The sequence below is a fragment of the Lampetra planeri genome, chromosome 2 (assembly GCF_965212315.1).
Source record: "Lampetra planeri chromosome 2, kcLamPlan1.2.h2, whole genome shotgun sequence".
Classification (NCBI taxonomy): domain Eukaryota; kingdom Metazoa; phylum Chordata; class Hyperoartia; order Petromyzontiformes; family Petromyzontidae; genus Lampetra; species Lampetra planeri.
Genome location: NC_136108.1, coordinates 8,701,097 through 8,717,590, shown reverse-complemented (window position 1 = coordinate 8,717,590; position 16,494 = coordinate 8,701,097). Strand labels below are relative to the sequence as shown.

Below are 16,494 nucleotides of genomic sequence, written 5' to 3'. Positions count from 1 at the left end.
GGGGGGAAAGGAGTGGGTGAGGGGGGAAAGGAGGGGGTGGGTGGGGAAAGGAGGGGGTGGGTGGGGAGAGGGGGGGGTAGGAGGGGGGGGGAGGCAACCAGGCAGCGACTCCGCCCCGTAGCCCAGGCAAGGGACCCAGGCAAGGGACCCTGTCGCTTACAGGGACAGCGGAGCACAGCAACCACGGCACCCCGAGACCACAGACACCGACATCCCTGGCCGCAGACCCCAGACGGGTCCCAACTCCGCTCTGAAGCCACGGACCTTGACATTGTCGGTCCACGTGGACCCCGTCGCCTGCTGACACCCGGGAGGGTTCAGCTCCTCCCCGTGCCCTCGTCTCTGTACGCAGCTCCTCGTGCCGGTGAACTCCGTCGCCTTGGGGGGGGGTCCCCGACACACCGAGACCCCCTTAAGATCTACCCTCGGAGAGCCATGCCCGCGTCCCCACCGCTCGCCATGGTCGCCTGCACCAACTTCGTCTTCTTCCTCATCCTCATCTTCATCGCCCTGCACCCGTGCCTCGCCTCGCTCGGCGTGCTCAACATCGACGAGCTCAACGAGATGAAGTATGGCATCGAAATCCTGGCGGACCCTGTCGTCAAGGGGCAGGTGAGACGGTGGAGCGTCCCCCTCGGGCCTGCGAGGCCTTCACCGTGCTCGGATAGATGCGGCGGCCGGGTTGGGAGCGAGGGGAGGCGGCAAAGGGAGGCTGGGTGGTGGGGAGGGGGGGTGGCCGGGCTCACATCACGGAGAGCCTCGGGACGACGTTTAAATTGACTTAAGTTTGTGTATGTCAGGCGTGGCCGGTGTCGATTTGCGGGTGTGTTTGTGTTGATGTCGCGAATGTATTGTTGAGTTGAAGGGCGTTAAGGAGTTGGGGTTGTTGTTGTTGGCCGGTGAACATGTGCGGACGGCATTTGCGAGTATCTTTTCACAACAACACAGTGCTGTGGATTGCAAATGCTCGTTTTTGTTTGGCTGTTGTTGTTGCTTTTTTTAAACTGTTGTATAATGTACACGCCGTGGTATGTAAAGTCTTACGCCTTTATGGTGCCATATGTTAACGTGTTACGATGCAGCAATACACGGCTGAACGAAGGTCCGCTTACAGGACAGTACTCTGATGAAAGTCATTGGGCGTGGAGCTACTTAAAGACCCTTTACAACGATACTCTACAAACTAAATTACTTAAATTTCCGTACTGTCACATTGGGCGTTTGGTTAAGAACATGACATTGATGAAGAATCCCAAGAATACCAAGCTAGACTCCAGTCGTGGATATCCAAATGCATTTCCCTCTTGTGGTTAGATAAAAAAGGACTGCTCTGGATAATGGATGTCACTTTAAAAAGATATTTGATATCCGTTCATCACATAACCTCATACCGTATCTACTTATTATTTAAACTGTTTACGCTGTGGGTAGCGTTAAGAGACTGCCATTCATATCGAAAACGTCACGTGAAACCACACCGTCTGTTATTTGTTTTTATCTTGACGTGGCACAGTGTTATTGGACGTGTTGATGTAACAACCTTCACGATGAGCTACCGTGTGAGCCATTCCGCCTGTGCGTGTCTATTGATTACTCAGCTGTTCACACGTGCAGCTGCTTATTCGGGTATTGTGTTTTCAAACAGACAGGTGGAGGCTTTACTTCAACGTTTACACTTCCCCCATCCCTCCTCCTCCGCCACATGTTAAATTACTGAATTTGGACAATGCCTCGTACAGTGGGTGAGTGGTTAGGGCGCTGTGATCATGAATCTGCCAACGCGAGTTTGGTTCCTGGCCAAGGCTAACATCAGTGGCAAGTGATATCAGAACCACCACTGCCTTCAACTTAACCAATCCCCGCACTGACCAGCATAGGTGAAGTATTTCTTTTTTTAACATCACAATTACCAGCATGGTGTAGGAGGCCTCAGTCATTTGTTGGATTGGGAATGACTGTAATGTATTACATCTAAAAATTGTATGGCGTATACTGCATAATGTTTGCCCCAAATGGTCAGTGGTGTACAAGTCTGCTTAATTGTTCACCAAGTCAACAGCGCTGTTGATATCCATGCGTTCTTGATGTTGCTGCCCCTACCTAATTTTACTGCAAGAATGTGGGTTGTATTTTGTAAGTTTAATCCTAACAATATATAGGGTAATTGCTTTTACAGCACGTATCATTTCTTTTAAACACCAGATCTCAAACTGCACACTTTGTTTTCCCATAATCCGTTTTCATGCTTACCAGTATCCGCTTAAAAGTAATTAGGATAATTGTAAGCGCCACACATTTCGTGATTATTAATACAGAGCAACGGATCTTGTTTGCTTTGCATTCTATTTGGGGTTATTACAGTTCTGAGAATAACAAAAAATAGTGGTTTGACTGCAGTGCCACTATCTCATACCAATGTTAATGGAAAAGTGCTCCCCCTTCTTTTATGTAAAGGCTAAAAATGCCACTTGAATAGTTTTTCTTGAAGAAGTCCTTTGGCAAATCTGTTCTGCAGATAATTTTCTGCAACATGGGAGTTCTACTCTGTAAGATCTCCAAATTTATGATTTGACCTATGACACGATGGCGATAGCACAATTGGAAAATAAACATTAAACAAATCGAATAATGTAATTTACTTTACATGTGTGCACATACTACCAACCACATGTGTCAAATAAAGAATCCTAGAAGCCGAGAAGCACAATGTCACTTTTTTATAGCACACAAGGCCACCATTAACTAGGGTACACTCCTCCTTTGCACTTCGATCTCTTGACGCTTAAAAGTCTTCTGTACTTACAGTCGAGGCCCGCGGAGACGCTGCTCGTCTCCTCCAAGTACGGACAGCAGTACGAGTGTCAGCTGCCGCCGCAGGCCGTATTCCGCTCCACCGGCGACAGCTCTGGTGGGGAGCATGGCTCGCTCTACCAGGGTCTCGCCATCCCCGAGCTGCTCAAGCCCATGGCCAACGTGCCGTGCCTCCTCAAGGTGCCATGCGTGTGCATGTGTGCATCCTTATACAATGTGTAGAGTGGGAGTACAAGTGGTGCACCTACCTCCGCACCTCCGATTAGCACGGTTAGCTACATATGGTGCGAAAGAAGTTCAACATACATACAGTCATTACGAGGAGTCTGTCCCGTCACCTCCTGCCAGTTTGCCTTCTACAGTGCATGTGGCCTCAAAGTGCACCTAGCCTGGTAAGTAATGTGACCGCCACTTTGTGGCAAATTGCATTTGGTGTTGTGTATAGCCGAGGGAGAAAAGAGTAGTGTGGGTGGTTAGCAAGCACACCGCACCGCAAACCTGCCGACCTCCGTTTTATTACCAGCTGTGGCTAATGTCAGTGATACCAGATCCAATCATGTTCCTCTGCTAAGCTAACTGTATCTGGCAAGGTTAATAAAAGACCAAGGTGGCTCTGTAAGGTGCTGGGCATACCACAACCATATATGCCGTGCAGATCTTAAGAGGTGCTCACTAACAGAACGGAAGTCATTTTTCTGTTATCTGAGGTGTTGGCTGTTGTTAGTGTCCAGAACTGTGTGCTTTGTGAGGAATATACTGGAGTGGTTTGTGTATTGTGATATATTTTGTTGCTGCCCGGATGCGATTCCTGACCACACACACAGTGCAAATTTAGATTTCCTCTTGATTAAATTAACCTCAGAATATGAGTACTGTACATTGTACTCATTTTACTGTTGTCTAGTATTTGCTCAACATCAACACTGTGGAGACAGACACTCGGGCATAGTGATGGCACCATCATCTCCTTGTCTGTCATGCCTGTCCTAATAGGCATTCCATAGCAGTTTCCAGTTGTCATGGGAGTTGAGTGCTAAATAAGGGGATCTCTTTGTGTTTGCATATGGTGTGCAACTGTACATCTCATCACGTTGGTGTGAAACCTAACGTTTGTGTGTGTGTTTTCTCTTTATTTCCAACACTAGACGAGGGATTGGTGGACGTATGAATTTTGTTATGGGAAGGACATCAAACAGTACCACATGGAAGGTAGAATGCTTGTGCCATGAATGAGGATTATTAATATAACCAGCATCATCATTGTCAATCATTATTATCATTACAGTCACCGATATGGTATATGTTTTTTTACCTTCGAGTGCTCAATTTAAATACAATAATGAGATCTTGTTAAATGTGAATTATGCTTCCTGTTGTCGTAATTTGGTTTACAGTAAGGTTTTACCAACGATATTTGATACAACTATTTAAGAGGTGAAGTTTAATTTTGCGTCCCATTAAAGGTGTGTGTGTGTGCCCTTCTTCCTAGGGTCAGAGATAAAGGGTGACATTATGCACCTCGGCTTCTACGATTCGGAATTTGACTGGAGCAATGAGACTGCAAAGGTAAAGGTACCTTAACTCGCTTCACTTAACACATTCTTATGTACACACACAAAGACATATATGTCTATATTCTTTGGGTCTTTCGGTAAAGTCACGTAGATAGGTTCAAATTAATGAAAATAAAATAAACAAAACACTACGACGTTTCCTCCTGATGACGATCACTTGTGTTGTGATCGAAACGTCGTAGTTTGTTGTTTATTTCATTTTTATTCATTTGAACCTATCTGCGTGACTTTACCGAAAGACCCAAAGAATATGAATTCCTGCAGTCACGAAAGTCAAGATATTTTTGTTTAGTGCGTTTTACATATTAATAATTGTAGATGCCAGTGTTCTGTTATCCCCTGGTATGCGTGGATTTTCTCCGATTGACTAAACTAACTTTTTATTTTACCAGGTTAGGTCCACTGAGCTATGTAGCTCCTTTTCAAAAGCGACCTGGTCTCTAATAATAGCCCAATGAAGTGGCTTATCTTGTGGAAATGTATGGCAGCCAAATATTCTAAATGCAAATGAGTTCTCCGTCCCCTCCCACATACCACACACTGATTGATGGCGTTGCCAAACATCCCAATGGAGGACACTGCTGAACTAGTCTTCTTACTCACCGAGGCGTTCCATGGTTAAATGATTGGCATTGTTAAATAATTGACAATATCATTACATTTAATGCAAGAGGATATACATCTGTGTAAAGTAAACAAATAATTACACGGTTTAACAGTAAGCTGTCACACCTATAAAAATTATAAAATGAGATTTAAAATGTACTTAATAAAGTACTTTAGGTGACAATATATAAATGTATTTAAAACGTAGGCTTCTTAGTTTATTACTGTTTGTTACCATCTCTTGTTGTATGCTGCGTGTGTGGGCCGTGTGTGTCGTGTGCGCCGTGTGCGCCGTGTGCGTCGTGTGCGTCGTGTGCGTCGTGTGCGTCGTGTGCGTCGTGTGCGTCGTGTGCCGTGTGCGTCGTGTGCGTCGTGTGCGTCGTGCGATGTCGTGTGCGTCGTGTGCGTCGTGTGCGTCGTGTGCGTCGTGCGATGTCGTGTGCGGCGTGTGCGTCGTGTGCGTCGTGTGTGTCATGTGTGCTTGTGGGCATGCAGGCTGGCAAGCGACACCGCCTCAAGCGCTATCACAGCCAGCTGTACCGTAACGGCACGCAGTGTGACCTCAACGGCCGCCACCGTGAGGCTGAAGTCCGGGTAAGGGGATCCACAACCCCCTCCTATGTTACCGACTTCTCCAATTATCTATCTGTGTTCACTGTTAGATTAACAATAGGCATGTGACGATTCATTCCCCCCCCCCGCCCTGTAATTTGTATGCATTGCTGTGATTTGGTGTCACAATTCAGGACGAGAGAATATATTTATTTTACTAATTTGTACAAAGGTACCGCACTTCTGGGAGGCTCAACCAGGAGATGTGGTTAGTTCATCGGCCCAGCCTACTTTTTATTTGCCACGTCCACTCAACAGCTAGCCCTGCCCACACTTCTGTTCTCAACCAATTTAATCGCACATAGCTGAAACCCAGATTCGTATCCAGATTCTCAGTCGTGTCGGCCGAGTCCTCTGAATGCTGTGACACCCGGTCACCTCTCCCCGGCTTCGCTTATATAAATGTTGCTCTCCCGCCGACCCCTCCGCCGTCAGTTTGTGTGCGAGGAGGGCGGCTCGGGCGACTACCTGTTGCGGGTGGACGAGCCGCAGTCGTGCATGTACGTGCTGACGGTGCACACAGTACGGCTGTGTGCCCACCCGGACATGCGCATCCCCACGAGAACCAACCCCCAGCTCATCCGCTGCCAGCCCAGCCTCACCCCCAAGGAGTATGAAGAATATTTTCGCACGCGCGTCTGTGAGTTTCCGTGCTCACTTAATCACTCGCTCGCTTATTAACTCAGTCACTGATTTGCTCACTCACTTGCTCGCAACACTCGCACGATCGCTTACTCCATCACTCACAAGATCACTCACCTTTTCATTCACTCACATATTGTCGTGAGCACGTGGTGATAATTTAACTTAAGAAAAAGTGTAAACTATTTGAGAAAATGAGTAGGAAGTATAACGTTAAAAAGTGTTATTTTAGTCTCAGCACCAGGAGCAGGAAAACAGGAGGTATCGTAGTCTGCATGGTATTATGTACAGTTATCACATATGTAGGTGATTTGTCCTCATATTAAGCTTAGCCCAGCAGTGGCAATTACACTTGAAATTAACCGCGTACAAACAGCAATGCCACTTCACCGTTAAAAATCTATATTTGTAACTTTGAGCGATTGAGCCGTAAACCTCTGTGTTACGAAATATGCAGTAATTCTGGGAATCGCCTATGTTGTTTCCAACTGAGTTTGAGCTCATTTTGCATTATATTGTATGCGTCTTCTCTTGCATTTGCGTTCTGGCCGGTGCCTTGGTGAACAGCGGCCACACAGAAGAAAGTGGACCGCATGGCGCAAGAGCTTCGCTCGCTTGACCACTTGTTGGGGCAGGAAGAGGAAAATGCCCACGAGGAGGAGAAGGATGCCTCTACTTTCTCCGACTCCAGGGGGAGCCCCCAGCAGGAGGTGGAGGAGGGGGCGGCGGTACCTGGTGGAGAGGCAGATGCCGGAGGAGCAGGTGAGACACCCCATCCCTTTCCCATTGGTGTCTTTCTTGTGCCTTCACTGTGTAATTTACACACAGACTTTATATAATCAGGGCCTATGGCCAAATCTGGAATTTGCGCGATCTCGTCAGCTCTTGGAAGTTTGATAGAATTGAGCCTGGATAGTTCTTCGATGGTCAACCACCATGTTATGATGGGTATATGTTGTGGGCAGCAGAGGGCTGCCCACCACTGTGTTTCTATGCTCCCACATCTGTGATATCATTTTTCATGAACCCACACTGATTCGTGTGGAGTTACGTGGTTAAATAACCCCCACAACACGCATGGCATTGGAAGGCTATCATCCAAAAGTGAATTTACGATATGCCTTGAGATGTACATGATATTTCCAAGAGAAATCCACTGTGAATCAGACTCGTGGCAAAGTAAAAAGCATTTACAGCATTCACGAAATTTTGAGCTGATATTTTCCTGAATACTTACCAGGGTGGATGCTTCTGTCACTTTTGTAAAATAGGTTCCTGGGAAATAATCATAAGAATTAATGCAACTAATTTGACCAAACGTTCATGTAAAACTAGGTTAAAATTACAAAATTTGCTAAATATTGCCAAGTTATAACCCATGTTAATTTGGTTTAGTAGTTGTATTTTATAATGTAAAACTTACATTATCTCGTGTAAAAAGGACTTCTTATTTAAGACTGGTGGTTTAAACTTTTATGAATGAGGTATTCCAAGTACAGACTCGCACTGCTTGCATTTTTCCTGCAGTAAGCATTATTAAAGCTGCATTTGTTAAATATTACACGATAAGTACACAAAGCCGAGGTTAAAAAAACAAAACAAAATCAACAGTGTTCAAGTCATCGTGACCTTTTACCAACACTGTCCTCGAATGTTTAGTTTGTTTTGCCTCCTTGGTGCATTGTAAGCGTAGCACAGCGATGATCATGAAAGTTGATATTTCATACCGATACGTATCTTTGTGTCGTATAGCTCTCTGATGAGATTACAAATTATAGACCGTGTTATTTCATGTTATGTCCAGCGCGATGCTGTACATACTGGGTGCTTCTTTATGCAATGGAGTGAAATGTCAGACAACATGCAGACCAATACGCGGTACAACGAGAAAACACATCGGAAAGCTATAGCACATAGAGAGAGAGTGCCTATGTGTTGCTCTCTCTCTATGTATCTTGGTGATATCTGTCTGCTTATATGTCTGTCTATAGTTTTCTGGTTAGATTTTTGTTGCTATTTCATTTATACCTGATGATGATTGCTTGTGTTGCAATCGAAACGTCGTAGTATGCTATTATTTAATTTATTATTTTCTCTTTATACGTGACTTTACCGAAAGAACCAAAGAGTAATTCCTGCAGTCACGAAAGCTCCAAAATTAAGATTTTTCGTTTTACGTTTGAGCATTCCATTGGTGCCACGATGATGTGTGATATTACTCCTCTTCGCTGTTGCCTCCTACAGACGGGGACCAACATGATGCCGTAGAAGAAGAGCAGACGAAGGGAGAGACCAATGCCCTCAAGGATGGATCTTCTCCGCATCAGGAGGTGGATTGTGGCATCAGCTTTTGGAAGCTTATACTAATAACACGTTTTAACATTTGTCAATTCACTGCTGGATGAGGGCCTCCCCACGCTGCGTTAGTCATGGCGGTTGTTTAACCGTACTTCACCCGACTGGTCGGTACGGTTTCGTGAAGGGGAGAAGTCTAGGACCAGTTCGGATATCACTTGCCACTGATGTTGGACGTGGCTTGGAATTGAACTCTGTTTATAATGCAGTGCACTAACCACCGCACCACTACTCCCCCTGTGTATGAGTCTCTTCAAGGGTTTATTCTGTCCCATAATGCAGGGATGTTTTGTTCCATGTACGTGTTTACAAGATGTGGCTGAGAAACTGCTGAGGCAGTAGATTCAACTATCTTTAAAAAGTGTAAATATCTACTTTCATCATCAACTCCATGCCAATATCGCCCTAAATAAAGTCGGCATCAGTGCACATTACAACAGAATGGGAATGGTACGGGGGACATGGAGCGACAGGAATTAAAAAAAGAAACCCGTCACGACCTCAGCGGCCAACACAGACTGAGCATAGTAAATTGCAGCCAGGTGTGCTAACATTTCACGTGTGGATGTTAACGACCACCTCCCGTAGTGAAGTACTTTGTTGAATCCTTGACTAATGCTCAGGGTTACGGCACGGCCTGCCCACGTAACACAGTGCGTGTGAGAAAAAAAATGCATGAATGGTGATTCAGTGCAGTCTTTTCCTACCCTGTTTCCCATTCTACCTGACTCTCCGTCCCCTTTCTATGTTTCTCCATATTCTCACTGTTCCCCTGTCTCATTGTGCTCCTGGCTTTGCTTCTCCATTTGCCCCCCACTCACCAGGTGGAGATAGTGACCCTGCGGTCTGTGCAGGATGCCCTCAAGAGGACGTTTGGAGAAGATGTCCTGGAACAGCCAGGTGTGGTAACGGGAGGATGGGCTCACAGGAGACATAACCAAAACAGCCAGACATCTCGTGTAGCTGCACACCTAGGCTTTGCCTCCCTTTAAAGTATTCTTTTCATTAATAAAGCTTAACAAATGTCGGAACAGCTCAGACACAGCCGGCATACATATCTGCGAAATAACAAGCTACTTGCATTTTTGGCTTTTATCTTTAAATCGACCGCTTGCAAAATTATCGAACAGATACAATGGTGAAAGTTGAACATTGGAGTGGCATGAGAAGGGTCGTGGCACGGGATTCAGGTCGTGGTTAACGGCTGAGTCCGTGCAGCAATAGTAACAGGGGTGGGTGGTGTAGAGGCTGGAGATGCGTGGTTTAAACACCCGTTTTGTCTTGCGCGAGCACGCGCACGCACACGCACGCCGGGAGAGGGAGACAGACTCCCAAAACAGTAGTAGCTGTTCAACATCCTACTCCCTCTCTTATTAGACGCTTCCTACATATAATGTTATCACATCCCAGCGAAGAGAAAGACAGCAGATCCTGAGCACACGCACACGCCGTGCGACATTGACATGCGATGTCATCGCCTATTACCGAGTGTGTGGTTTGTTTTAAAGTAGTTGATGACGGAATGGACTTGGTGTTGTCTTGGTTTTTGATCGCTTATATTTGCACGACGTTTTCTTCCCGACAGGCGATGCTGACCAACAAATGCAGTTTAAAATCATCAGGAATCAAGGGGATCTGATGAAGTTCTTGGAGGAAATGCAAGAGAAGAAAAAGAAGGTTGTTTACGCTGTCAGTCGGATTGTCATTCTCACTGATTTGTCGTTTTTTAAGTCTAGATATCATGGCTGGAATGTTCCCGTGATGATTAAAAAAACATTTTGCCAAAGCTTGAAATCCAAACCATGGCCCTGACATTTTGTACAGTTGAGTAATTGTCTTGTATAATTGTTGCATTTAGCAATTTTTATTTTTCTGCCACATGTTTAGAAAGCAGCAAAAGGAGACCGAGAGAGCAAACCCGCTGCCCCCAGCAGCAGCAGCAGCGACGACAAGATGGATGTTAGCAGAGAAGGATTTACAGAAAACTCTGCCCGTGACACAGGCAGTGACAATGTGGCTGAGAACGACATTCCAAGCACACCGAGCCGAGACGGCAAGACGGAGGCCAAGGGCTCAGAGGAGGAGAGAGGCGAGGAGGAGGAGGAGGAGGTGGAGGAAGAAGAGGAGGATGACGATGATGTTGAGGTGCTACGGGAGTTTGTGCAGGAGCTGCGGGGCATGAACCTTCACTCCTCTGATATCCAGAATGTCAAGCAGCAACTGCAGCAGAACATAGAGGGGGAGTTTGACTCCATCTTGGAGGAGGTGAAGATGCATGATAGAGCTTATTTATTCCTCACTGTGTGAGCTACGACATGACATTTAGTTTGTGCTTTTCATATGTGTAACTCGGAGTTTTTGTGCGTGTGCTGTGGTTAACGCGCTGCTCTACGAACCCGGAAACCCGAGTTCAATTCCCGCTCACGGCTAACACTAGTGACGAATATCTGAAATGGTCCTGGGCCTCCCCTTGGTCCACTCAGCCTCAAATGAGTACCTTGTGTAGTGTGTAAGCATCGCCACTGGGGAGACAAAGGTGGTCGGGCATGGTGCAGGCCACACACCCCCTTGTGAACCGTACCGTCTTCATTGGTGCTTGCTAACAGCACTTGCCCCAACAGTTTGTTTAGGCTACACAGGGAATGTTTGTCTTCATCTTGTCGCTCAGTGTGTGTGTTTCATGGGTTGTCATGACATGTTTATGTCATATACCTACCACGTGTGCACGTGTGTTTTATTAATGGATGTTGAACTTCTTTCGCACAGTGCATAGCAAACCATGCTAATCCGAGGTGCTTGTAATTTTCAGAATACCCTTACTCATTTTATATCCCTTATTATTTCAAGAACATCACGTGATTAATCCGGACGTATTGATTGGTTAACAAAAATCCCCATCTGCATGACCTTATTGTTTAGCGGCACGTGACCCCATGCAATGGCACAGCGTTCGCATGCCAGCAGAGATGGCATCCACCCAAGAGAGGTCGCACCCACCTGGTGTGACCTTATAATAATAATAATAATGAAGCAATATTCTGATTGTGGGATGCAATTTCTACATGGGCAAAAAATAATATCTCTTACACTTTTTTTCGATTTAAAGCTTTCGTGACTGCAGGGATTCATCTTCTTGTTTCTTTCGGTAAAGTCACGTAGAATGGAAATAATTAAATGATAATAATAAAACTTAATAAAATAATTCTCACGACGTTTCGGCCACAACGCAAGCAGCCGTCCTCAGGTGGAGAACAGACCCGTTGTGGCCGAAACGTCGTGAGAATTATTTTATTGGTTTATTTTTATGATTTTATTATTTCCATTCTACGTGACTTTTACCGAAAGAACCAAGAAGATGAATCTCTTACACTTTCCGCACCTGATTAGCACGAGTGTCTACGTATGGTGTGAAAGAAGTTCAATATACATGTACATACATCATCTGTTGATTCTGCCTACCGGCAGGCGGAAGCAGAGCTCGAGGCGGAGGGCCTGAAGGGTGAGTTTGACAAGGAGGAAGCCACCAAGAGCTTAGCGGGCACGCTTAACCGACTAATGGAGAAGTTGGACGGCACAGGGGACTCCGGGACCGGCCAGGACGGCGCACGGGAAAGGCGGCATTCCGGCGGGACGCAGCACGTGGGTGCCGCTGCCGACACCGTGTCGGCCACCCCCGCCAGCACCGCCGCTAATCCGGCAAAGAAGGACGGTGGTGAGCGGGCCGAGCTCTTTACCGCCGTCTTCGGCTCTGGCGCCAACAGTCGCGACTGCTAGGCGCATAACGGTCCGTTGATTAAAATGGGTTCTTTAAAGCGCGCGATGCGTGCGTGCGTGCGTCGGTTGTATGTGTAAGAGTTGTTTTTACGTCAATACTTGAGGCAAGTGTTTCCTTGAGCTTGATGGTAGCGAACGAGGCGGCAACGACGAACACATGGAACTCTGCGTGTCCCGCGTTGTGCTGCGCGTCTAGACGAGGAGCTGATGGACGTGGGCCGCGTGCGTGTGCGCGTGCGCCGGCTGAGATCTGCGGGCTCGGCCCAAGGCGGGGAGTCGGCCACCAGAGCGGGCGGACACTCGGGGGACCAGGTCCGCAAGATCGAGAACGTCGTCAAGGAGCAGCTGGAGAAGGCCGGGATGCGTGCTGAGGGTGGGGCATTTTTAAGCTACACTTGACTCTTTTATTTTACCCTGGGTAAGGCTTTTCTGAGTTATATAGCTCTTTTTCAGAAGTAACCTGGCCACAAATGATAGTCCAACGAAGTGGCTTATCGTGTGCAAATGTATAGCAGCCAAATACTCTTTAAGCGTATATGTTTTCTAAATGTGGAGGGAAAAACCGGAGGACCCGGAGAAAAATCCACACGATCACGGGGAGAGAGACACGCGAACTCCAAATATACAGACGTCAGGGTTGGGATCGAACCCACGATTTCCTGTATACCAGGCGAGGCAGTTGACATTTCACCACAAGGAGACACGGGGGCATTGAGGGTGGGAATACAGCGACCGCGATACGGTGACACAGGGCCATGTGGGGCATGCTCATACAGAGACATGGGGCCACATCAGCAAGGGGCCTCTGGGGACATGGGGGAGTGGGAATCCAGGGACGTGGAGATATAGGAACACAAGGCCATCAGGAATGGTTATACGTGGATATGAATACGCAGGGCATATTGGGATGTGATATGGGCATATTCAAAATTGACAGCTCAGAGGTTTATTGGCACATTTATAAATAACGCGATCTAACCCAAAAAGGTATATTATGAATAATATTGGTCACGAAAGCCTACGTGTTAAACCAACTTGACATTATTTGGATTTACACCAATTGCTGTGCCAGAAGAGCTGTGTCAGAGAAAAATGTCATCTTGCATTGCGTGACGAGTCAAGTTGTGAAGGTGGTAATCGTTACATTAATCCCTGCCAGCTTGTCTGGTTGTACAGCACATTGATGTGCGTGCTCATCTCGAAGAACGTGCAGTACAACCCAAAAAGACATCGGAGGCACTTTTAAATCTAGATTGAAAACTAATTTATTTTATATAGATATTTTAGATCTGTGTTTCATTTGTTCCGTCCCCACACCTTCGATGAGCACTGTTGGCTACGTACGGTGCGAAAGAAGTTCAACATACATACGAGGCCTATTGAGCACCACTGCAAAACCATCCGACAGGAGAATCGTTACGTCGTATACTTGGCAAGTGATGGCCATTGATTTGTCCTGGGGTGTTGTGCTACAGGACAGCGGTAGTGTCACTGTACGCTTAGTGCACTACGAACCTGGCGACCCGATTTCGCTTTCCACTCGTGGCCAACACCAGTGATGATTATCTAAGCTGTTCCTGAGCCTAGCCTAGATTGACTCGGCCTCAAATGAATACCTGGTGCAGTGTGTAAATATTGCCACTAGCACGACGAGGGTGGCCAGGCACAATGCTGGTCACCTACCTCCTCTTGTGTCATGCCGACCTTCATAGGTGCTCGCTAACAGCACTTGCCCCAACAGTCTATTGAGGCTACACGGGGAAATCTTCGTCTTTGTGTTCTGCAGGGAAGATCGACGTGAAGGTGGTGTCTTCGGGAGCGCTGGGCGGGGATGACGATGACGATGGCGCGTGGCTGTCTGACGAGGACACGCGCTCTTTCAGAGACATGCTGCTCGGATTCCTGGTCAGAGCTCAACCCTCCAAACCCCTTCCTCGTCTGTCCCCCCCGACTGCTGTGTTACGTTTCATGAGGAATACATGAGTAGGTCTTCAAGATTGGTTCTACTGAATTGTTTCAAAGCATTTGATTTAAAATTCAAGGTGAGTACAAAAAGTACTGTCTCATGGTGGACATGACTGTCACCCAGATTTTTTAAAAGAGATTTTCTATTGGTGGAGGGTGGGAGCAGTCACACACTGGTTCACGCACTGCACTTCGAAGCCGGCCACCTGAGCTTGATTCTCTGCCATGGTTAACATCAGTGGTATCTGTACCAGTCCTGAATATCCGTTTTCCTGTTTCGACATCAGCACTGCGGAGACGAAGGCAACTGGTTGTGGGGCTGGCCACACCACTCTTCCGCGCACCAAAATGGCCTTGCCATTCGCCAACAGCACTTTTCCCAACAGTCTGTGATGACTACACAGCGGATTTATTAGTTGAGTACTCGTGTGCATACACGTGCCCACGTTTGCATGTGTAACGTGTGCGCATGTGTGCGCGCATCCATATATTCTTGCGTGCAATGATGATGACGTGTGTGTGTGTCCCGGCGCGTGTGTGCGCGTCAGACGGGCGACAGCGATGAGATGTACCGAGAGCAGCAACGGCAGCAGCAGCTAGAAGACAACTACCGCTTCGTGCTGGGGGGCGACAGCGCGTCCGGAGAGGACGACGGCACACAGGGGCAGCCCGTGCTGGCAGACGGAGACGACGCATAGCCGGTGCCACAGGCGGCACGCGCCACCCGTGGGAGTCGACCGTCCATTTGTCTGTTAGTCCGCCAAGCCTGGCAGCCTTCCTGCCCGCTTGCCACCCCAGGCCCACCAGCCTCCTGCAAACCCCCCAACCTTGCCACCAACCCTGAACTGTGAAGGACGAGATGCAGCGAATCCGTGATTTTCTTTTTTCGCCGACGCTTCTCGGTGGAGCAAAATGTGAAGTGGGGGGTGGTGGCTGGGTTAGCTGATGGAACACGTTTGTGTGTGCGCGTGTCCAGGAAACATGTCTAATTGGGGCACACAGTGGTTGGGGTTACTATGTTTTTGAGCTGTGATGAATCACTCAGGATTTGTAAAAGTGGCTGGCAGGGTTTCTTCATCACTGGGAGGAGCAGAGCAATTACTGTGGACTTTGAGAGCCAACTTTTATTTAAAACGATCGAGTTACGCGTCAAAGAAATGTTAACTCAGAAGATCAACCTGGACTGAGTTTCTTCCCGAGAGAGCTACGGCAAAAACGAAGCCCAAATCTTCATCCCCTTCATCCGCGCACGGCCCCCCCTCGAAGCACTTCCGCCGGAGACGACAAGAAAGTTGGCGCATTTCGACGACACAAGCTGCAATGCAGCGCTGCCTAACGCCCATCGATAACCATCAAAAGTTCTTCATGAGAAATTAGCTGCAACGGTGACAAAGGCTACGATAAATGTAAATACGAGACTCACTCATTGCTTCCAGTGTCTTGACATTGGGGTGGCCACCGACAGAGCAGGCACTGGGGATGGAAGAGCAGCGTTTCCCATTCTGCACCTTCATGTTGGCCGAAGTGCCCACCACCATTCCCAGTGACGGACGCAAGCACCCCCCACCCCCTCTCACACCCCCCCCCCCCCCCCCCCCCCGAGATAGCGGGAGCACTTGTGACTTTTTATAAATCTGTGCACGTCGCGGTTGGGCAGAGCGTGCTTCGGTTGTGTGCGCACATTTTTTTTTTGGCGGGGGGGGGGGTGGCGCTGGGAGGATGTGGGAATTGGGCGGATGCTGTTGGTAAGTTGTCCTCTGATTGATCCGAGAGAGATGTTCAACCAGTCACTGGCACGACGTATTCGCCTCACCGTTTGCACTTCAGCCATGGCCAATTGTGTGTCCCGTTTGCAAAGTAATATTTATTTTAGCCCATACCGCTGTTCTCAAATAAATGTTCACTTTACAAGGTTTTCCTAGCGGTCATTAAAGTGGTTTTTATTTTATTTCTCAAGCCAAGTAAAAGTGTCTTCCCATTCAATCCGTCATTGAGGTGTGCTCTTTGGGCAGCTTTGACAAGTGGTGGAAATTGCACATTTCCATGGCTCCATAAAACAACCACTGTTGACTTCTCACAGAGCTGTACTTATTTGGAGGACTCCAGAAGAGGATGATCTACCGAGCTGGCCCTCGATCGAGATTTGAATCTCGCT

The 16,494-nt window shown here is 47.4% G+C and overlaps 1 protein-coding gene across 4 annotated transcripts; it reads left to right on the top strand.

The window, feature by feature from the left end:
* The first annotated feature begins 92 nt into the window (after positions 1–92).
* On the top strand, positions 93–16,254 carry OS9 (OS9 endoplasmic reticulum lectin). Of its 4 annotated transcripts, none has more exons than XM_078605705.1 (15): positions 94–612; positions 2,806–2,991; positions 3,957–4,020; positions 4,301–4,377; positions 5,487–5,585; positions 6,039–6,243; positions 6,813–7,007; positions 8,490–8,575; positions 9,425–9,500; positions 10,186–10,277; positions 10,488–10,865; positions 12,066–12,312; positions 12,571–12,747; positions 14,161–14,279; positions 14,888–16,254. In XM_078605705.1, exons 1-15 carry the CDS (start codon positions 436–438, stop codon positions 15,035–15,037), a joined length of 2,328 nt encoding a protein of 775 aa, XP_078461831.1. In that variant the 5' UTR covers positions 94–435; the 3' UTR covers positions 15,038–16,254. The 4 variants fall into 4 exon arrangements, with proteins under 4 accessions (XP_078461851.1, XP_078461831.1, XP_078461841.1 ...); XM_078605715.1 differs by having other exon boundaries at positions 4,301–4,383; positions 10,488–10,745; XM_078605697.1 differs by having other exon boundaries at positions 4,301–4,383.
* The last annotated feature ends 240 nt before the right edge of the window (positions 16,255–16,494 follow it).